We start from the raw sequence: 23,728 nt of genomic DNA on the forward strand, positions 1-23,728 counted from the left end.
CAAAGATTGCATAGCCACTAGTGCGGTAATTTCATTATATTTGCTATGTATTCGATTTGATAAACCAATAGATACCTTACAACTTGAGCTCAGCAATATATGTCGGTTTCAAATGAACTGACAGATGAGTGTACGCCGGGAGTGTACGTAGTTGTACATCATGTTGCACGTGAGGCAGCACGCACCGCGGCGGCCGAGCAAGAGCATATATGACCTGGAACTCAGTTACCTTCATACGTCCAGTCTCTTTCTCTTTTAACCCGTTTATTTTCTATTTTAAGTATTCTTGTTTATTTGTGGCAAGGACATTGAGACTAATACGAATGATCTATATTGTATGACTTTATTTTGAGGTCACAAGGGTCACTTGATTCGCCATATTTGTTTACAAATTACATGTATGACGCAATACGGAAGTGTTTAGTTTCTGGAAGCTGTCTGACTGCAAATATCTGCAGTCAAGCGAGATAACAGAACTGCCAGCTTCTGAAATTACACAAGGTAACTCTCCAGTCTGTTTCTTCCGCAAAAGTACCCTTGTCACTTGTGTATGTTACCGTGTCACAGTAGCCACACGGTACAGTAGTGTACCGAGTCATGTTAGGGCATCCCGTTTTATGGTTGATGCATACATGCATGGAAGTCAAATGAGACACGTTGGTTTGAGATTTTATAAAGTTACACCTATCGATACGTATTCTGATCCCGGAGTTTCTGATATACTTCAATTTTAGGTATCATACATGCTGGTATTGGCAATCGTCAACTAAATTCTCTTTTGACGTGCCTGAACATACCGGCAGTGAGTCACAGCACCCTGAAGAGGAGAGAGAGGGAAGTTGGCACTGCTTTTGAAAATGTGGCCTTGGAGTCAACCGAACGTGCTCTCAGCGATGAGAAAGAAGCTACTAGGTTGGTATTTACAATTATCTTTTTATCCTATACATCATGCATGGTATTGTTACTAATGTGATTTGTCTGGCGGAAATGCACCACTGTGTCATGGAGGTATACACCTGTAAACCTAGTATACAAGCCTGACAAGGAGTAAGATTTATATTTTACAGTGTGTATTCTGTTGTTTATTCTACTTAATTTCATCATTAGAAGTCCACCAAAACAAATAAGAAGATGCCTGGATGGTTGTCAAAATCAGCAAATTCTAGAAAAAATAAACTTATGGTTGAGTGAAAATTGTCAACTGTTATTCCTGTCAAATTGCTAATATATATTATTATCAGTTTATTTAGAGTTGCCTTTTTTCATATTTCCAGCAGTACCAATTTGGGTGTTGACCATGGTCTCACCGCGAGTGTTGATGGTGCTTGGCAAACCAGAGGGAGTGGCAGGGGATATAACAGTCTGTCAGGTAAAATGACACTTTATTGAAATTACTGTCATTTAATGTATTTATATGTCTGACTCTGATCATGAGAGATAAATATTTGTACATATTTGCTTTTAACGCAATGAATAAATGAATAAATAATGAAACAAAATAAAAAAGTAAAAAAACAGACAAGGCAAAGGCAGCTGCTTTCTAGTGTTTGATTCGGTCATATATTTTTATAGAAGGCGTTAATGAGACCTGTGTAACTATATTTTGTGTTAAATTTTCACATTACACAGGTCACTGTACCATGATAGGGAAGAACACTGGTAAGGTAATACAGTATGCAGTGAGATCAAAAAAGTGCAGAATATGTGATGAAGCCAAGGCAAGACATGAGGAAGTCAGGGCTCATGATTGTAGGAGGAATTGGTCTGGTTCTGCGAAGGCAATGGAATCTGACATGGTTGTTGACATGGTGAAAGACTGCAATCAGAAATGTGCCAAGGTGAGCACAGTTGTTGGAGATGAAGACACCTCTACGATTGCAAGACTTCACAGAGAGGTAGATCCATCCATCCTGAAAAAATCTGACAACAATCACTTGAAGAAGATACTTGCTAATGATCTGTATGCTGCACAAAAGAAACACAGACAACTCTCTGTCAAGGTCATCAAGTATCTTCAGAAATGTTTCGCCTATACTTGTGCCAACAGAATAGAGGAAACAGTGAAAGAATTGAGAAGGGACTGAAAGCTCTTTCAAGACATCCATATGGTGATCACAGTTTCTGCAGTTCTAACTGGCGTGGATATTTGAAGAATCCTGACAGTTTCAGATATAAGTCACTGCCTTATGGTCGTGCCTTAACAGATCCGGATCTTCAGAGTGACTTAATGCATATCTTTGAGAAGTTCCTTCCGCATGCGGATAAACTTCCTATGCTTGAAAGCACACAAAGTAATGAGAGCTTAAACAAATCCATTGCATCAAAGGCCCCGAAGTCTCATTTCTACAGTGGATCAGAAAATCTCAACTATCGTGTCAGCTCAGCCATTGCACAGAAAAATATTGGAAACACATATGTTGCAAAGGTAGGTACATAGACACTAACAGTTACATAACTAACTTATAGAAGTAAGCAAAAGTCAAGTAACATTTATACTTTAAGAAACAATTAGGATTCCTAACCTCTGATAGTATCAGAATAAACACACTTTGACAATTACTACTCTTACATTTTTTATTACAATTAAAGAGAAGTGTTTTTGTAGGATATAACTGTCAGAGAACAGTTCTAACATTTATTTGTTTCTGGCATGAGTTAGTATAGAAAAAGTAATCTGAAATTTTTTCCTCTTTGTTATCATATTTTTTATCATTTGTTTATTTCCTTGTTTTCCATCTATTACTAGTGTTATTAGAGTTCATATTTTATCAAATATGGTAATTTATTTCAGTTGTGTTGCCTATAGTAATGGTGTCTCCATGAGATAATGAAAAAACACAAAATAAAGGTTAGTGTGTTGTCAAGATTTTTTAATATTTGAATGGATCATTGTGAGTTGTTACTATGTCATTAATGTCTTACTATTAGTAGTAATAGTGTAGTAATAGCGCTATATTAAATTTTGCATATATATATATATATATATATATATATATATATATATATTCATCTGTCATTAATGTGTTACTAAGTAATAATAGTGTAGTAATAGTGCGATATTGAATTTTTTCATCTGATATCTACACACACACAATCATTTTTATAGGTTCCATTTTTTTCCACATTTGTTGATATGTATGCTGACAGTGGAATATTCTTTAAATAAATGCAGACAAAACAATCTGACAATAATTATATACTATTTATCCTCCTTTAGGTTATGACGTTGTTTGGCCTTTCACCAGGGAAACACACCCTTTCCCTTGGCCTAAGTCGTGACAGAGTTCTAAAGCGTAGACGGGAAATGATCTCATCAAAGACATATAAGAAACGCAGATTGGAGCTAAAATCAGCACGTCTGTCGTGTCAGTCAGCACAGGAGGTACGAGAAGGCTCAACCTATTCAACAAGTATTGGTCTGAATGCAGGTAAATTATCAACTTTTTAAGTTGTCTTTCATATTACCTCATACAGTCATTGTGATAGAGAGCAAGGCATTCAAATCTTTAAAAATGGCACCTCTCATACAGCTACATGTATTTTTGGATACAGAATATATTTCAACAAATTCAAAACCATTGGTTAGATCAAGACCTGTCGTCAATTTGTGATATTTATCCTTTGTACAGGAAAAGGATGAGTGTTACATGTACCAACAACCACATGATGCTCTGCAGTGTCTCACAATCATCTTTTTAAAAACTACCTTTGATCTCATGTCTGTGTGCATGTGAATTTTGTCATCACAAGCCAATAAAAATACAAACTTTAGTTTGTTGGAAATATTGATTGATAAAAGTGAAAGTGCATTTGATTTGTATAAGGTTTCTCATTAAAAAAATTATCGTTCCTTTATATACATAGATGCATCTGATATCAATGAAATACCAGCTGCAGTTGAGGCACCTGAAATGAAGAGTTTGACTGGAGGTGAAGAGTATATCTACTTTGACCTGGAAACAACTGGTTTAGGTAAAATATTTAATCATTATACACCTATTGCCGTAACCTATGGAGTTTCATCACACAGTAAATTCCAGTATCTGTGGGGGCCGGGTACAGATATCTTTGATGCAGAGTACAGGATATCTTTGACCCTTGACCTCACAGTGATAATATGTAAATACAACAACAATCAGACTGAAACTAATTATTATGAATGCAACATTATTTATGAATAACGTTACATTATGTAAATATGAATTTAAAATATTGCTGCAGTTCATTTTGATACATGCAAAATATTTTAATTGTGAAACGCACATGTATAGACAGTCACAGGATTGTAACAGGACCTGCATTAGGACCTGTTACAAGGGTGATTTCTTTTAGCTGTGTATATAGACATGCAAACAAATCTTACCATGTCATGTACACTGGTACAAGACATGTGTGTCATGCACATTGAGGTATACAACCTGCCGAAAATTCTGACCATGTCATATATTCATGACTGTATGACTGTATACATGCAGTCCTATGTATATTGATGTGACATATTCAGAACTTTTCTACAGCAAAGTACATACTCTATGACATCATAGTGAATTGAATACAGTAGCATGCAATCACAACGGGGACTAAGTCATTGACAATAACTTGTTTTACTTTTCATTTATGCTATTACAGGCACATCAGCACACATAACACAGATTGCTGCAGTGAAAGGAGCATGTAGTTTTGATGTGTATGTGATACCGAAGAAACCTATTACCAAAGAGGCATCATCCGTGACTGGGATAAAGATGGATGGGGGCAAGATGATGCACAATGGCAAGAAGTGGCTGCTGTTACTATCACAAAAGCTCTGCAGGATTTTTTTGCATTTCTTGATAGTAGCAAAAACGTGATTCTTGTTGGTCACAATGCTAAAATATTTGACAGCAGAGTACTGTTTACAGCTGCAAGGGCATGTGGTATGGTAGCAGAAATGCATAAATGTATTTATGGATTTCTTGATACTTTACCCATGTTCAGAGCTGTATTGCCAGGTAGACAAAGCTACAAACAACAATCACTGTTTGAGGAGATTATTGGCGGGTCATATGCTGCTCATGATGCTTTGGCAGATGTAAAGGCTCTGCAGTGTCTCACAAATAAAGTTAACCCATCACAAACAGATCTAGAAAACTTTACCTTTACTGTGGACTTTATTGAGAAAACACTAGAACATTTGAGAATGAAAAAAGAAAACTTGTCTACTCTTCAATCTTTGAACGGAGTTCTAAGTAAAAGTATGCTGGAAAGAATAGCCAGAAGTGGGCTTAAATTTAACCACTTAAAACTAGCACACAAAAGGGACAGAAATCATTGCCTTCGGTGTTTATTTTCAGAAAAACTTCCCAGTGAAAAACCAAGGATAACCAAGAAAAATTCAATGATTAAGAAAATAAATGTTTTTTTTAGAATGTTTGTTTAGAAGAGTTTTCTTCAAAATTGCAACAGCAGTGGCTATGTGTAAGATAAAATTGTACTGAATATTTGTGCTTCACAATGCCATGCGTGAGTCCCTTTTTCCAAAAAAAATTCAGTGCAATATAGCAATAACTTATCCATTTGAATTTATTTGTAACTTAGATCCTGCTTACTTGAAATTAAGATTTTTAGTGACATTTTCTATTTTCACATGGTCTTGGATATGCATGGGTAGCATAGGAAGTGGGAGATAAAACCACTTTTTTAAAACTTGCTATATATCATATTGTCAGATATCTGCAAACAAAGCTGGTCTGAAAGACTTGTAGAAAAGCCAAAGATACGCTCGTATAGAGTTTTCAAGAGCTTAATGGAACCAGAGAAGTACCTTTTCCTGAATTGTAATTGTAAATTTATCCAAGCTTTTGCACGTTTTGTTGTTCGTCCTCTGATTTAACAATTGAGGTTGGTTGACCTGAAGGTATAGACCCACACCTCAGAATATGTAAGATTTGTAAACACAGGTGACGTCGAAGATGAGTACCACTTTCTCTGAATTTGTCCAATGTATAATCTCCTCAGAACCAAGCTTTTACCGTGATTTACATATGTTGAACCAAACAATAACAAATTTCGAGCACTCATGTCTATGTCAGATAATAAGACACTCATCGACCTTTGCAAAGCCTTGGAGTTTAGATCTTCATTTGTTATATCTGCGTAATCTGTTTGTGTTATGTAATTACTTGCATATTGGCCGGAGGCCTAGAAAAGCAATAAACCCTTACCTATTTTTTGTGGTTAGAATAATTAAAAAGGATATAAAAGGTCTTTTTCCAGTTAGAATATCTGTGTTTGTGAGTCTTCTGTACTACATGAATATCCAATTTCCAGGCCTTCTTCATAATCCTCATCATACACTGTCAAGTCAGTGTGACAATATGTGACGTAAAGATTTTTGCTTAGAAAAAAGGGCCCAACCCTATTGAAGTTTCTTTGCACTAAGCAAGTAGGCCATCTTTGAAAATATTGTACATGCATTTACACTGGGGCATTCAATGAACCCAGCAAACCAAACAAATTATTTGACAGCAGTACAAACAAAAAATCAAGCCTAGAAATTAAATTACATTTGAGTACATGTTTTCCTTTGAACCACTGTCTGTTCAAATTCTTAGTTTGGCCTATTTGGTTTACTGTTCTTTTGTGATTTTTTATATGGTGTATTAATATATATACTCTAAAAAGTAGAATAACCTGAAAGTCCTTGCTTTGTTCTGTCATTTCCCTCTCGTTAAAGTTTACAGATAGGCTTGAATCATGACCCGGCCTGGACAAGGCCACTGCAGGTGAGCAGCATTTGAAGAGCGCCCCCGTACGACGAATCCGGGAGAGCATGATTTATCGCCAGAACCTATAAATCTTAGTTACAAAATTGTGAAAAAACGAGCACGGTGACCTACTAAACAAAATGTGATTTTGAAAAATTCACAAAAAGATCTATTATATAGCAAAGTTTGAGAAAATTGACATTAGTAGAAACTATCAATAATTAATAAATTACCCTCTCCCATTCCTAAAATTTGGGGCATATTTGTTGCAATTTTGCTTCAAAAATAAATATTGTGACTTTTTAACTCAATTTTAATGTGAGTAAAATCTTCAGAGTAGCTTAAATTTATGATTTATTTGATCTTTTGCAGTGTAAACGTGAAAAATGCAATCATAATATAAATATGAAAATGATGAACTGTTTTATTGATTTTTAGTGATTTTGTGAAAAACCATGAATTTTTAAAGTCATTTTGTAAAAAAACAAGCACGGGGTGACCCCATCTTTTTTTCGGGTTTTGGACTTCTCTCATATGTAGGTATTCAAAAAACCCCATTTGAAAAAATTGACATTACTTTTACTTATTCCGATCGTACAATCTTAAGCGTTTCTTATATACACATATCTTTCTTACACAGATTGATATATTTCCTCATGTTTCATTATAAAATTCTTGTTTTTGTTGTTGTTGAAAACATGTATTTACATGTGCTTTTGTGATAAACATACATGTGAACATATAGCCATTTTGCAGCAGTTTCCATAATCACATACTATGTCATCAACATAGACTTGTTTACTATGTTTACATAGATTTATAGGCTAAACTCCTTATGTCTTTCTTACACAGATTGATATATTTCCTCATGTTTCATTATAAAATTCTTGTTTTTGTTGTTGTTGAAAACATGTATTTACATGTGTTTTTGTGATAAACATACATGTGAACATATAGCCATGTATGATTAATAATTTTTTGTTTGCTATAAAATTCTGGTATACAACCTGCAACTATATCATCAACAGTGTCATTTTTTAGTATTTTTTAGTATTTGTTCATTTTCTTACAAACCTCTATGTTCTGCAACTATATCATCAACAGTGTCATTTTTTAGTATTTTTTAGTATTTGTTCATTTTCTTACAAACCTCTATGTTCTACTTACATAGATCACTATACTTTGCAAAGTTTTGTCATCAGCAGACTTCGCCATACAGTTCTTGTGTTTCTAGAATACACATCTCCTATGTTTGGTTATAAAATTCTTATATTGATGCCAAACGTGTTTTATCAACAGTGAGTTGTTCACTATGTTTATATAGCACAATATATTTTCTCAACTTTTGTCAAGATGTACAACATATCACCAACAACCCTTTTTAGCTCACGAGTGTAAACACGTGGGCTATTGTCATAGCGATGTCTGTCTGTCTGTCCATGTGTGTGTGTGTGTGTGTGTCTGTCTGTTTACACGATAACTCAAAAACGCCTGAACGGATTCAAGTCAGATTTGGTACACAGGTACCATATGCTACTTGCGAGAACTGATTAGATTTTGGTTAGTGTGGCTTGCATATTACTGAAGTTATGCAATATAGTTTTTTTCCGTACAATGGTTTCCCTAGGAGACAGTAATGACAGAGTAGACATATATCAAGAAATACTGCACAAAATTTCATGAAACTTTACACAGATGACAATCTCAGAACATTATGATGATACTGTGAGTGTTATGTCAATTACCTGCTCATTTGCATATTTAATGAACTTTTGTGATTAGTGAGATAACTCTGAAATTCCTGCACCAAACTTGATGATACTTGCAACAAATATTGATCGGATATATATCTAATTATACTTAGAAGCATTGGACAGTGTCAAGTTAATAAATAGGTCATTTGTATATTTTATGAAGTTTTGTAATTAGTCATATAACTCCGATATAACTTCACTAAATGTGATGAAATCTGCTGCAGATACTGATCCGACTGATATCTAACTGTAGTGTAAAGCATTCAGTAGTGTGAAATTAATTAAGGGTTTATTTGCATATTTAATGAACTTTGTAATTAGGTATATAACTCTGAAATTACGGTACCCAAGTCTTTGAAATAGGGTACAGATATTGTTTTGATAAATATCTAATTGTACTGAGAAGCATTTGGCAGTGTCAAGTTAATAAATAGGTAATTTGCATATTTTATGAAGTTTTGTAATTAGTGATATAACTCCAAAATAACTGCACCAAATGTTATGAAATCTGCTGCCGATACTGATCCGACAGATATCTAATTGTGGTGTGGAGCATTTACTTGTGTGAAGTTAATTAAGGGTCTATTTGCATATTTAATGAACTTTGTAATTAGTGATATTACTCCAAAATTAAAGCGTTACATTTGATGAAACTTGCTACAGATGTTGATCTGATAAATATCCAATTGCACTGAGAAGCATTGAACAGTGTCAAGTTAATAATTAGCTCATTTGCATATTTCATGAAGTTTTATAAGTAGTCATATAACTCCGAAATAACTGCATCAAATGTGATTAAAACTGCTGCATATACTGATCTGACAGGTATCTAACTGTGTTGTAAAGCATTTAGTAGTGTAAAGTTAATTAAGGGTTCATTTGCATATTTAATAAACTTTGTAATTAGGTATATAACTCTGAAATTACGGCACCAAATTTTGTAAAACGTTCTACAATATTGATTAGATAAATATTTAATTGTGCTATGAATCATTGAACAGTGTCAAGTTAATATAGGGATTACTTGCATATTTAATGAACTTTGTAATTAGTGACATTACTCTAAAATTACTGCATTAAATTAAATAAAACGTGCTACAAATGTTGATCTGATGGATATCTAATCGTCCCATGAAGCATTGAGCAGTGGCAAGTTAATTAACAGCTCATTTGCATATTAAATAAAGTTTTGTATACAGTGATTAAAATCTGAGAGTACTGTGCGAAGTTAAAAAAAACCTGCTACATAAAGTGATAACATATTTCTCACATTCCTGGCTGCTGGGAGTGCGGGATCGAGAGTGTGGGATAAATCGATCCCACACTCTCAGAAACCGTCCCACACTCTGCAGTAAATATTACACGACCTCTGATTGGATGATAAGCAGTCTGTTTTGTTCCACGCGCAAAATGTTATCCAATGGCACGACGAGTAACACACGGACTAGAACTACAACGTAAGCAGGTCAAAGTACAGCGGCAGACGACAGAGTTGTCACGATTTTGATAATATTGTACGTGTCCAATATGAATTTAACGCATTCTGTGGTCATGTGAGAAAAAGAATCTCACACACCAAGGACCTGGGATCAGATTTCTCACACTCGTTGGGGATATTTTGTCTCACACTCGCCTGCGGCTCGTGTGAGACAAAATATCCCCAACTCGTGTGAGAAATCTGATCCCAGGTCCTTGGGGGTGTGAGATTCTATTAATCTCATTGTTCTGTGAAGCGTACTACTAGTAATGAATCTGTTGTAAAACACATGAGCATATTCAGTTCATATCTGGTTATTATATTTTATTACTTAGAATAATATATTTTGTTATGTTTTGACATCAAGTCCTCATGTGTTCCTTACATTTATTGATACATTTTCTAATGAGGTTCTTGTGAATTTCTTACAGCTACAGTGACAAAACATATATTTGAAACACCAAAGTTAGTAATTACTTACCAATTAGTGGCCCGCCCTCTAGGACGCAGGGAGCTGTTGGAAACACAAAAGGCACACACACACACGAGGATTGGCGGAACCTGTCGCTGCTGAATAAAATGAGATGTGACAGCCAGCACCCTATCCCACCTACCCTGATAAAAGACAAGCATACCGTTTAACAGTGTGGGTAGAGGTGGGTAGGTGGCAAAACGGCAAAAGTACTGTTGTGTACAACTACAACGCCATATTGAAAGTGAACCCGAAGTCACGTGACCGCAGCCGCGGGAAAAATCAATTGCCTAGAGGGGGTCCCCCAATTATTCCCAAGCAGTTGGGGGCAAATTTACCACACCATATTGCACTACCACATACTCCTTACTAAACCAGGCCGTGTTTCACAACTTGATAGAACAAGATGAGAGCACCAAAACACAGTACCCACAACCTACATTAAAATAGTACATCCCAACTCACTGCCACACAGTATGTTTTCTTTACTCTCATCTTCCTATTTAACTTACGCAAAGAGAGCTCAACTTGGCAAAGCACATCACATCCTGTACCTCATTAATTATGTGCATATCTAATTTTGAGCCAGCCAATAGGTCTAGAGGTCTGATGTTTGGTATATAGGGATAAGGGACGATTCAGAATTTACTTCCAGGGGGAGGATGGAGGATTTTCTATTTTCTCAGTGATTTTTTTCCATGCCCCCCCTAGTAAATTATAGAAAAAATCTATGGCCCCCCCTCATCTTTCCTGGGTTTTTTTCCATGGCCCCCCACTAATATATACATGCATGCTTATACATTATAGACATATCCAGACATATCCAGTCTAACAAGTTGCAGGAACTGTAGTGGATATTTAATCGATGATATAACAAATCATTTCAGGGTTATATGACTATAAAAAGAATGATTTGCAGGGACTGCAAGTGGCACACTTTTGGAAGGGTAGCAATAAACATATCTGGTTGTAAATTTCTGAAGAAAAGTTAATTACTAAATATGAATACTTTTTTCGTTATGTCTCACTGATACATATGATGCACACAAAGACAAGCAAAGATGTCAGTTAGAAATGCTGAACAGAAAATCAGAGGAGCAGATAATTGGCAAAGTGATATATATCTTGGTACATCTCATTTGCAGATATCCAGATATTTCTGGAAAGTAGATGTACATATACATGCACACGTTCAGCATACATTTTCATTTGATGATGCTGAATATTTGCAGACTCACGGTGAAAGTTTTAAAACATTAGGAATTAAAATTGGTGAAAGCCAACTTGTTTTTAATTTTCTCTTTTTTTCTAATTTGGTTGTCATAAAACCAAGTTGCTGCCACTGAAAGCAACAATGCTGAGGAATGTTTTAGAACATTTCTTGAACAAAAACACCTTATCCAAAACATGAATTCACATGTTATTCTGCTCATTCCATTCATAATCCAATGTTCATATTAAAATGCAGATAACCCTGTGTAAGTCAAAATTCACATTTTGTCAGCAGTATTTTTCAAAATTGACAGAGCATTCATATTTCAAATTTTTTTCACAAACTTCAATTTTAAAATAGTCATGATGCGCACGTTTTCAGATGACACGAAACAATACATGTTAATTTGTTTTTTTGCCTTTTCTGCCAGCCGCCACTGTGAAATCTTTGATTATACATATTAGAATGAATGGGACACAAAAGTATTAGCATCAATACACAATGTGTAAGCCTATCCACATTTCTCCTAGCCTCATACACACTGAGATCACTTCTTGGACTACAGCAAATTTCTTGTGTACACAATATTTCAACAATCCGACACCATAGCATTGTGCAGTGCCACATGATCTTCTGGATGCACATACAGGATTATTGGAAAAATCAACCCTTTTGTAAATTTTGCACCATATATTTTTGACAGTAATACATAATATTTTTATTTTCAACATTAAAACCTATTCGTTGAAAAGCACCTTGAAGATGAGACGGCCATAAATTTATTTTCAAAAAAGTTTATAGTAGATGTAAGCACTGTAAAAAGTTATGTAGAACATTTAAAAAATTTAGAAAGGGTAAAATTGATGAGAATGAAACAGAGAAAAAAGGAGCAGAAAGAAGAGTAGCAGTAGCAGTAGTTTACTTAAAGGATGAAGTGGGTGTATATTTGGGGTAAAAAACCTCAATTTTTGTATTAATGATAAAAATTAATTTAAGTCGAAAACTAGACAGTATTTTCTGAAATGTAATATTTCACTTGAAAGGATAGTATTCATGTAGAAAAAAACAACTATTTTACTTGGCATTATCCATCTTCATTTTAAAATTGTAGGGGTTTAAAGACTGACACTCTATATTTGATTAAAATCATGATCAGCAAAATTAAAATGCCTCTTATTCAAAATGCCTCTTATTAAAAATGTAAGAGCTTTATTGCCAAACAAAACCAATTGATAGTTGTTGTGTTATATAGCATTTAAAAAACATAATGTGAAATTTCAGAAAATTTGACCCAGCCGGAGTGGAGTTAAATTCGTTGGAAATTTTGAAATTGGGAGGCAAAAGAAGCCAAGAAATCAGGGTATTTGCATACATTTGCATAAATAAACACTTTTTATCATGCAACTTTCAACTGCTTTACAAGCTACAAGGTAAACCCAACCTTAAAAAGACATTTGCTGTAATTTTTAGCATTTGTTCAATGTTCATCTCTGTGTATCAGCATTTGTTTGTTATTCTATCACTACATAGAACACCCAATGCTGTATTTAGCAACATACCAGTGTGAACATAAATGACCATTGTTATTGTTGATAAATGAATTCTAGTCTGGACTTGATCTGAGATCTCTTTTCAACAAAAACAACCCTGACTGTTCACTGTATGGTTTGTATTGACACGCTAAATACTGGACATTTCATAACGCTTCAGGGAGGAGAACAAGATACTGCAGTAGATGCATAAAACAAACCACTGTGAATATTACCGAATTTGGCAGCTAAAGGAGTTTAACTAAACATGTTGAGTTTATCTGTCACCCTGGTAGCGTCTACGGTGCTCTTTTGTAGAGATCAGAAATTCTGGGCAAATGTTGAATTGATGTTTTTTTTCCTTGGCCCCCCTAAAAGATTGTGGTATTTTTGTCTGGCCCCCCCCTAAATTTTCTTGGGAAAAATGGGTGGCCCCCCCCTGAAAATCCTCCACCCCCCCCCTGGAAGTAAATTCTGAATCGTCCCTAACTTAGCAAAACAATTTTTTTGACAAAATGTCACGTGACCTTGATGACCTTTGACCTTGAATATACGTATATGTCCATAACTCAGTAACCACAAGTGCTACACCCTTCATATTTGGTATGATGGGAGACCTTATGACACCACATCCTGTACCTCATTAATTATGTGCATATCTAATTCTGAGCCAGCCAATTGAGCTAGAGGTCTGATTTTTGGTATATAGGGATAACTTAGCAATACAATTTTTTTTGACAAAATGTCATATGACCTCGATGACCTTTGACCTTTAATATACGTATATGGCCATAACTAAGTAACCACAAGTGCTAGACCCTTCATATTCGGTATGATGGGAGACCTTATGACACCACATCCTGTACCTCATTCATTATGTGCATATCTAATTCTGAGCCAGCCAATAGAGCTAGAGGTCTGATTTTTGGTATATAGGGATAGCTTAGCAATACAATTTTCTTGACAAAATCTCATGTGACCTCGATGACCTTTGACCTTAAATATACCTATACGTCCACAATTTGGTAACCACAAGTGCTACAGACTTCATATGTGGTATGATGGGAGACCTTACGATACTGCATCCTGTACTTCATTAATTATGCGCACAATCTATTTTTTCTTTTGCTCTAATGCTGCCACTTGTGTCGAAACCCGGTCATCGCTGCTTGCAGCTATATTTATTATTATTATTATTATTCTAACGACGCGCTTCTGCAACTACCACGCGAATACCGTTGCACCTAGAGACTTCATATTTGGTACACAGGTACAACTCAGCAAAAGTAATTTTTTAGTCACATGACCATAACAAAAGGTCACATGACCTTTCGGCAATTTTGAAAATAAACTTTAAAATTGACTTCATTTGCATAGAAATTAACCAATCAAAATTCTGTCCTAAATTTTTGTAGACCATAGGGTTAGGCTCCTTCATGCAAAATATCAAGGTCACACAGGTCTTGCCGATTTTGAGAAAAAGATTTTTAAAGTATTATTTTTCTGATTTTCCATTGACCTTTGACCTCCCCTATACCTATGCAGCTAAGCTATAGCAATGGCTTATTCTGGCCTATGTTAAAGACCAAGACAGCCAGTGTCTATTGGACCATGGCCAGTAGGGGACCAAATTGGACTCCACAATTTTGGGGATTCCACTTGACCTTTGACCTTGGCCTCTTCCTGCAACTTATTTATTATATGCATATCTAATTCTGAGCTAGCTAATAGAGCTAGAGGTCTGATTTTTGGTATATAGCTGACAATTGAGTAATTGATGTCAAAACTTGGAAGGTATAAACACAATATCAGAACTTGGAAGGTACAAACACAAGAAATATTAGTTATGTTGAAACTGACAAGATACAAAACTGAAAAGGTAAAAAGCAATACATATTTGCCATCTAAAAGTTACGAAAGTATTTACCCAATTGGGAGGTTATGAACATTGGTAAATATTGTCTCAACTGGAAAGGTAAAAGAGAATATCCATTTCAAAGGAACAAGTCATCATTGATGACACAGTCCCCATTTGTTTAATGGGTATTTTCATTACAAGTCCCTCTAGAGGATAGTCCTGTTCATTAATTGGGTCTGTGATTACGGATGAGTTCCATGGTTGTGAAAATGTTTAAAACAATGTGGGCTTCCATCCTAATTACAAAAGTCAACTAGTAATAAATCGACAGCGCCACATTTCATACACGATACCGCAAAGTGTCAATGAGACTGTGAGATGAATATCTGTACAAAGTTTCATCAAATTTGATGGTTTTTCTTGACATATTACTGTAATTAGGAAAGTTCAATAGATATTTTAATTAACAATTAACAGGACACTGCACAGTGTATTTGTTCAATGTTAAAGGAATGTGAGCTCAACATCTGTACTAAGTTTCATAAAATTTCACCCTAATTTCAAAAATTCATTAAATATGCAAATCAGCACTTAATTTACATGATACTACTTCATATCAAATTTGATGAAGTGGTTCTGGAGATAGCCCACTAATAAGGAAAGTTAAATATGCAAATTAGCAATTATGTTGCGTGACAGTGCTAAGTGTCTGTGAACACTATTATGAGACAGTGAGCTAAAGATCTGTAGCAAATTTCGTCAAATTTGCTGTATTTCTGGACATATCACCCTAATTAAAAAAAATCATCAAATATGCAAATTAGAAATTAACTGATGCAACACTGACATATCCCATTGTGTGCTATCAGAGATCTGTGCAACAAACATCTTCTCCAGAACAAAGAAAAACACAAAGTTTAAAGAAATTTAGTGCAGTTGCTCTACAAAAGGAGCTCTTTTTCAAACAGTCATTGTCAATGACAAAGTCCCTACTTGTTAAAATAAAATGGCCATCAAACGGGTATTTTGGATTGGAGCAAAAAAAATTGTTGTGCATATGTATGACATGAGGTGTAATCCTTGTACCAAGTTTAAATGAAATCACTCCAGACATCTCTGAGATATCTGCGTGAACAGACGGACAGACATGACCAAACCTAAAGACCCCTGGACAGTGTCGATGGGACTAACAAATACAGATAAAGTTTATGCCACCTGGGAAGGTACAAAGATGTGAAGTTATCTGCTTGATGATGTAAAAGCTAATACATTTTCTACCAAGTTTACAGGTACAAAGGCAAGCAAGTTATTTGAGAGTGGCAAGCTAAAACATGGTGAAGTTAATAATATCAACTGTGTAGGAACAAAGGTAAGTTGATTTTGTGTGAAAACTAAATTGGGTTTTTAATCTGTTTTTTGTTTTGGAGAAGATAGATTTTGTTGTGTTTGGTCTGGATATGGTTGAGGTAGATGTGTCATTAGTTAGGTGTATGTACTCAACACAGTGTTCTCCCCAGGAATTTCTGAAACAGGGCTGGCTAATTTGCATGACAAAAGAAATGTAAATTAATTTAAATTTGCATATATGTAAATTAACCACACACTGCACTACCACACAGAGTTCTAAAACAATACTTTGTCATTTTCAAGTATTTATTTCATTTTGAAGCATTAATTCAATATTACATCTGTTCAGTAATCAAAATAGCTACATCAATTAATAAAATGCAGGATAAAGTTACATGAAATTCATACACAGAGAACAGCAATCATTCAATTTTTTCTGTCAAATACGTCGATTCTTCATTGCAAACCACTTGTCAGCAGCTCTCACTTGGTCAAACTTTGACTCTTTTGGTCCTTCTATACAGCAACAAACAGCAGCTGTCTGACAGTCTTCTCACTCATCCTGTTCCTGAATGTAGTTTTTCAACCTTAAATTGCCAAAGTTACCTGGATGTGGTGGAGTTATATGCTACCATCGAACCATTAGTCTCGGTTACCCAGACTCCTCTGGGGTATTTCTGCTGCACTCCACATTGAAGCACCCCAGAGGAGTCTGGGTAACCTATACTAATGGTGCGATGGTATCATTTAACCCAACCACATCTGGGTAATTTAATACGCCCCCTAGCAGTATACCAGTGACAATTCATAACTCAAAAATGAGGAATTCCAAACACCAGATGATAATTAACCACTGCATTAGGGTGGGTTCGTTTGTTGTAAACTTTGCAACTCAACTCATAAAGACGACATCAAACGTGGGATCTATAAAAACGCACTTTCATATTCATGCTTTGCTCACATGACCTCATTTTCAGTAGAGAAAGCAAGTACTTTCCTCTTGAATGCTCAGATTTAGGGCTTAACCACGCCAAGTGCACTTTGCATGTACTTTTATCCATTATCATTTTTCACTCATGTGCCGTTCTCTTTCATGCTTTCATTTCTCTTTTTATGAGCACTTGCCAGTTTCAAGCCTGGTTAAAGTGGGAGGGAGCCCTTACTTTCCAAATTTCTTTCTAACAACCAGTTTAAGGTAAGTATTTGTATGGTGGGGGGGGGACAAATATTGAAAGAAAGATTCCTCACTTTCCATGTTGCACATATTATACAGTTTAAGGTAAGTATTAGTATGAGTGAACAAAAAATACTCAAAAAGAGGGGTAAGCAAGAGTAATTTTAGCCAGATATTCTATAGGGAAGGCTGTTGGCCAGTACAAGTCATTTCCACTAACCACAAGTGATGTGACATCGCTAAAATTCCATGGAAATCTTGGAAAATTGTGTACACAGTAAACATCATCAAGGTTTTTGTTTTTGCATAACTACCAAGGGATCACTTACATTTGTGCGACACCTTTCACCGGTTTTTGCTTCCTTGGGTTGTGAATTACCTCACTACATCAATAATTCAATACTTTAACAATTCAGTAGCAGACTGACAAGCACTTAGCAATATATTATTAGTATCAACTCCGTAAGTGTAAGATCGGATATAAAAATTATTCTGGGTATTTTACCTTAGAGACTTATCTGTGCTTCTTTAAACAAGTCCTTGTTAGGAGATGTTGCCGCCAGACGTTGCAAGGCCTCCCGTCTGTGGTTACTACCAATCACATGTATCTGGTAACTATTCACTCTGTCTGCTCTGAAGGTTAATCACTGTCACATCAGGGCCCATGGCCCCAGTAGTGGCTGGGAAAGGACATCAACTGACCGTTTTTCCATTTCCTGCATCAGTAAACCAACATACTGTTGATTTATTGTTTGAATTCTGTGTTTGTCCAATGGGGGAAGTAAGTAAGTAGTCACCATCGCGTTATGGGTTCCAACAAGGCATCTGGCCTTCATCTGCGACAGGAATTCCTGGTCATTTATATCATCACCCTGACTGTCACCTGTCGGGAGCACGACAGGCAGTTTTGTCTTGATACTTTTTTAGCTACTATAGACTATAGTCTATAGAAGCTATTGGGATGGGTATCCGTCCGGCGTCCGTCGTCAGTCCGTTTGTGAGGCGTTCGTCCACTAAAATATCTTGAGAACCGCAGTACTTACTGATTTGATATTTGTTGTGTAGATGAAAAGTATGATTTTGAGAACTTTTTTTTTTAATTTTTTGATGTTGTTGAAAATAGGCAAATTAATGCCAAAAAAGGTGTTTTTTGGTAAAAAATCTTCTCCTTCATAACCGCTGGTCAGACAGCTTTGTTATTTGGTATACAGGTCTCAAGGTATAACCCAATTTAGATTTTTTCATATTGTGATGAAATATGCAAATGTGTATTTTTAAGGAATTTTTTTGTCATTTTTGGTCAAAACTTGACTTACATTATGTGTAATTCTTGTACTGTATAAACCTATCAATTCACCCAGAAAAAAATAAGTAATATGATTTTAAATAATTGAATTAGGAAATCATCAAAGCCAAAATAATTTTAGTGTAGAATTATCAGAAAGTTCAACTTTTTTTGACAGTTCATAGTGAAATGCTTACCATCTTGGAGGATTAAAACATGTAAAGGCAACTTTCCTGAATCCCAACTTTGACATATTCTGAACCGTCATTTATTGTGCCCTGTATGTTATCTAAAAGAAATTGCTCAAAATAGTCAATTGAAAACATGGAATGAACATACTTGGGAATGATACTTGACAAAAGTTTGTATCAAAGAAAATGTATTTTATCAAAGATAAATAATAACTTTTTTCTAGCAAACTTCAACTTTCAGAACAACTTTTTCTTCCATTTTGCCAATGGCTGCACAAATTAAACTCTTTGCTGCGCTAAGATGTTCTTCACTGACAGATAAAACATATTCTGATGGTATTACGGCTCCACCATCCCTTGGTCGACAGCTGGCCAAGGTGGAAAGCTTTGTTGCGGCAATTATCCAGTCACATAACTGCGGAAGAAATGACAAAAACAGAGTGGAGTACTTACTTTGCCAGTTGACCAACGATCGCATACTTTTCTACATCTTCTGTTTTTACCTAATAAAATGACTCTTGAGCTCTTTATAAACAAGATATTGCTATCACTGGTACAGTGGAATTTGATTGAGTGTCCGGTTTGCCTTGCAGAGCTCGACGAGTCTACATGTTGCTTATCATTAGAAAAGTAAACATTTGCAACAAATTGAGTCTTCGTCTTTGGTTGGTGTTAGATTACAGCGCGCGGCAAACGTTTCCCATACACTGTCTCATCACGATCACTGCAGTCGTTTCAGCATGTCACTGACAACAAGCATAACACTGCACTACATGCACACCATCAGTTTTCTTTTAGGTGTTTACTTTAAATTGGGAACTTTATGAAGAAACAAGTAAATTCTTTAAAAAAAAACCTTTCTTCTCCTCTCGATGTAAGCAATCACGACAACAGTTCCTTCAGCATGCATTCTGTAGCATTGCGAGTGCAGTCTACTCTATCAACAAGTTTGACACGATACAACACTGAATATTGTCAACCAGAAAATGCTAAACACTCCTAAATGAAACTTTAATCCCGCTTTCTCTTTTGTCTCAGCTAAATGAAACTTTCTCAGTTGACACTTCTCTCTGAATTGACACTTCTCTGAGCTACAAAATAGACTTGAAGAAAAGTGTTGATTTTGCACAGGCAAGTGCAATTCAATCAACACGGTACATTTTGTGCCATTGAATAACACACCAAGTGTTTCTGAAATAATTCACCGTATTTTGGCACTTAATTTCCGGACGGCATCATACACGGCAACGGGTTAGCATGGAGGGGACGATGATGTCTCTCTGCCTTCAAAATATTCTTTACCTTGCTGAAAAAATACAATGTTTCACTGTAATAAAACGCCGAGAGTCAGTCCGGTTGATGTTGAGGACTTTCCTCGAGATATAGATCCGACACTCGAAAAATATGCCAGTGAGTTTTGTCTGAGTTATATTTCCCAAATCAAAGTACACAAAGCTGTAGCTGAAAGAAAACTTTGATGATGTGCTATAGCTATAGTGCGTTGTCAATTGTTGTGCATGAGTGGCATGCTGAAACGACTGTCATTATTGTAGACGAGACAGTGTCTGGGAAACGTTCGCCGCGTGCGCTGTAATCTAACACCAAATACTCAATTTGTTGCAAAGTTTACTTTTCTAATGATAAGGAACATGAACACTTGTCGAGCTCTGCAAGGCAAAACGGACACTCGATCAAATTCCCACTGTATTTACCGGAAGGTTCAACAGTCACTAAACAACGTCTTTTTCTGTATTTCGCAGTTTACACCATTCATTGTGCACATTTCAAAATCACAGGTAACATAAGCCCCTTTATCGATACGCTGCAAACCATACTTGATTATGATCATCTGCTCCCTACTGCAATTAACGACGACGTATTCCATGCACAGCTTGTAACTCTTGAAACCCTTCATTCAGATCTTTAGCAGTTACACACGATTTTGCTTATTCTGTCTTTTGGCAATTTTCCAGCACTGTTTGTATAGTCAGCCCGAAATAACGCGATTTTACTTTCATTTTTAGCTACTATAGACTATAGTCTATAGAAGCTATTGGGATGGGTATCCGTCCGGCGTCCGGCGTCAGTCTGTATGTATGTATGTATGTATGTATGTATGTATGTCTGTTTGTGAGGCGTCCGTCCACTCAAATATCTTGAGAACCGCAGTACTTACTGATTTGATATTTGTTGTGTAGATTAAAAATATGATTTTGAGAAACTATTTTTTTTAATTTTTTGATATTGTCGAAAATAGGCAAATTATTGCCAAAAAAGGTGTTTTTTGTAAAAAATCTTCTTCATAACCGCTGGTCAGACAGCTTTGTTGGAATACAGGTCCCTAGGGGTAACCCAATTTAGATTTGTTCAAATTGTGATGAAATATGCAAATGTCTATTTTTAAGGAATTTTTTTTGTCATTTTTGGTCAAAATTTGACTTACATTGTATGTTTTTCTTGTACTGTATAAACCCTATCAATTCACCCAGAAAAAAATAATTAATATGATTTTAAATAATTGAATTAATTAGGAAATCATCAAAGCCAAAATAATTTTAGTGTAGAATTATCAGAAAGTTCAACTTTTTTTTACAGTTCATAGTGAAATGCTTACCACCTTGGAGGATTAAAACATGTAAAGGCAACTTTCCTGAATCCCAACTTTGACATATTCTGAACCGTCATTTATTGTGCCCTGTATGTTATCTAAAAGAAATTGCTCAAAATAGTCAATAGAGATAGAGATAGAGAAAGTTCTAATTTCCATTTATGGTTGACTTGGTGAGGATAAAATAAAATTTCTTTTTGAGAAAAAAATAGAGTGGTCAATTAAAAGAGTGATAGGGTTTTTATGGTAAAGCTGGGTTGTAAGATTCCTCATGTGCTATTTATAGTAATTATGCAATCTGTGTAAACAGTGCAATGAAAGTTACATGATTCCTTATAATGCTTTTGATGACCTTGAACTTCTTAAGTTTCAAACATTTGTCTCTTCAGTATACTTTCTCTGAGTATGTACAGTCTCAACTTATTCAACAGAACTCACTTACAATGTTAATCAAAGATATCCACCTTCTTCATCAATACATGTGTCACACCAGATATGAACTGAAAATGCTCACGTGTTTCATTATATATTGCATTTATGTGCAAGTTTGAACCTTTGCTACATGCTTTGCTACATTTAAAGTGTTATGATCAACACAATGAATTTCACCACAGATCAATTCTAAAGGTCATTAAGTATTCAAATATGTAATTAGCTGAAATAAAAATAATTAATTTCTTTGAGTACTGTCATTGTATCACAATATAGCATGTGTAATTACCTTTGGTCAAGTCCTTCAAGCTCTATATGCCAAACCGTGAAAGCTTGTTAGCTATTTATGCAAATTGTGAATTAGCTGACATGAAAATGCAAAATGACTTTCAATACTGTTATAACCTGGTATAATGATCAATGTACACAGCATGTTTCGCCAAATTTTATCAAGTAAATGCCAGTATATATCCCTAATTTGGAAGGTTCATTAAATATGCATATTGGGAATTGGCTGAAAAAAATGTCAAATGACTTTCAATAATCTTGTATCATAGTATCTTTAATGTACATAGCAAGTTTTGCCAACTTTGGTCAAGTCAAAACAGATAAATATCGCTAATAAATGCGGGATATCGGACCGCAGGCGGGCGAAGATTGCATTATAAGCGCGCCAACCCAAACTCACTGCATGGACATCACATTTACGAAATCGAAGTCCAAAGTCAATTACGTCATTGTTAGAATAAGAGAGGTTTTCCATCACACGGGAGCATACCACCACAAATTTTGCACAGATGGCGTTGCACTGGCATTGAAAAAGGGTGCATGGGAGCATGGGAACGCGGGCAGTTTCCCTCGCTATGGGTAGGAAATGCATTGAGCAAGACACACTTCCGGGTTCGCAAAAAAACGAGGATCCCATTTACGGGGCGCTCAAATATAACTATTTGCTGTGATACATAGCAGAGGCGTATATGTTTGTGATGCTGAGAATAACATCAGTAAATAAATGACGGGTTTTAAAAGTTGACGTTTTTTGCGATGAAACAGACTTCTGAAGGTAGCTCGCTTGGGGAACACGTCATCCCGGCCGCTGTCCGCTTTGACCCCAGTAATTCACACTGGTTTTGGTCGGCCCAAGGTACCCAAGTCACTTCGACCCCGTCACACTTTTGCCTACATGTCCACGGAGACGATTCAACATGTTCCACAACAAAGCCAAGACAAAAATTGCAAATATCAATAAAATGGCTTCACAAAGGCTGAAATACACGATACTCGATGAAGTATGAAGTTTATGAAATGAAATCAAAATTGACAACACAAGTGTTTGTCTCGGGTAATACCACTTGAAGTTGAACTATTCTACAGACTGTTTTTTCCATACAGTGCAGTATTTGTCAGTGACAAATTAATCTTTGCAATACATTTTTTTGCGATGAGCTGGAAATTTGATTAATATCGAGTTAATGTTCATAAATATTCCGTTATTTACTGGGACACGTTTATTTTCTCGATCCGCTATCTGCGGACTACGTGCTGAAGTACATTGACTGTTCATGTCAACGATCGTTTCTCCCTCTGCAGAGTTTCTGTATCCCGTTCAACAACGCTGTACCTCGATCACACGATAGTGACG

At 35.7% G+C, this 23,728-nt stretch overlaps 2 protein-coding genes across 2 annotated transcripts; both read left to right on the top strand.

The window, feature by feature from the left end:
- The first annotated feature begins 417 nt into the window (after positions 1–417).
- LOC139125966 (uncharacterized) lies at positions 418–2,084 on the top strand. Its single transcript, XM_070692040.1, has 4 exons — positions 418–501; positions 735–912; positions 1,275–1,369; positions 1,630–2,084. Exon 4 carries the CDS (start codon positions 1,641–1,643, stop codon positions 2,082–2,084), a length of 444 nt encoding a protein of 147 aa, XP_070548141.1. The 5' UTR covers positions 418–501; positions 735–912; positions 1,275–1,369; positions 1,630–1,640.
- Positions 2,085–3,240: 1,156 nt separating this feature from the next.
- On the top strand, positions 3,241–5,308 carry LOC139126039 (uncharacterized). The gene is made up of 3 exons (XM_070692103.1): positions 3,241–3,428; positions 3,865–3,972; positions 4,630–5,308. Exons 1-3 carry the CDS (start codon positions 3,305–3,307, stop codon positions 4,848–4,850), a joined length of 453 nt encoding a protein of 150 aa, XP_070548204.1. The 5' UTR covers positions 3,241–3,304; the 3' UTR covers positions 4,851–5,308.
- The last annotated feature ends 18,420 nt before the right edge of the window (positions 5,309–23,728 follow it).

Source organism: Ptychodera flava, assembly GCF_041260155.1.
Source record: "Ptychodera flava strain L36383 chromosome 3 unlocalized genomic scaffold, AS_Pfla_20210202 Scaffold_26__1_contigs__length_13983176_pilon, whole genome shotgun sequence".
In the NCBI taxonomy this organism is placed as follows: Eukaryota; Metazoa; Hemichordata; class Enteropneusta; family Ptychoderidae; genus Ptychodera; species Ptychodera flava.

What these genes read in the sequence shown, in the direction of transcription:
- LOC139126039 (XM_070692103.1), top strand. Translation starts at nt 3,305, where the DNA reads ATGATCTCATCAAAGACATATAAGAAACGCAGATTGGAGCTAAAATCA. An exon ending in AAGTATTGGTCTGAATGCAG is followed by an intron (nt 3,429 to 3,864) that starts GTAAATTATCAA and finishes TTATATACATAG; the next exon opens with ATGCATCTGATATCAATGAA. An exon ending in CCTGGAAACAACTGGTTTAG is followed by an intron (nt 3,973 to 4,629) that starts GTAAAATATTTA and finishes ATGCTATTACAG; the next exon opens with GCACATCAGCACACATAACA.
- LOC139125966 (XM_070692040.1), top strand. Translation starts at nt 1,641, where the DNA reads ATGATAGGGAAGAACACTGGTAAGGTAATACAGTATGCAGTGAGATCA.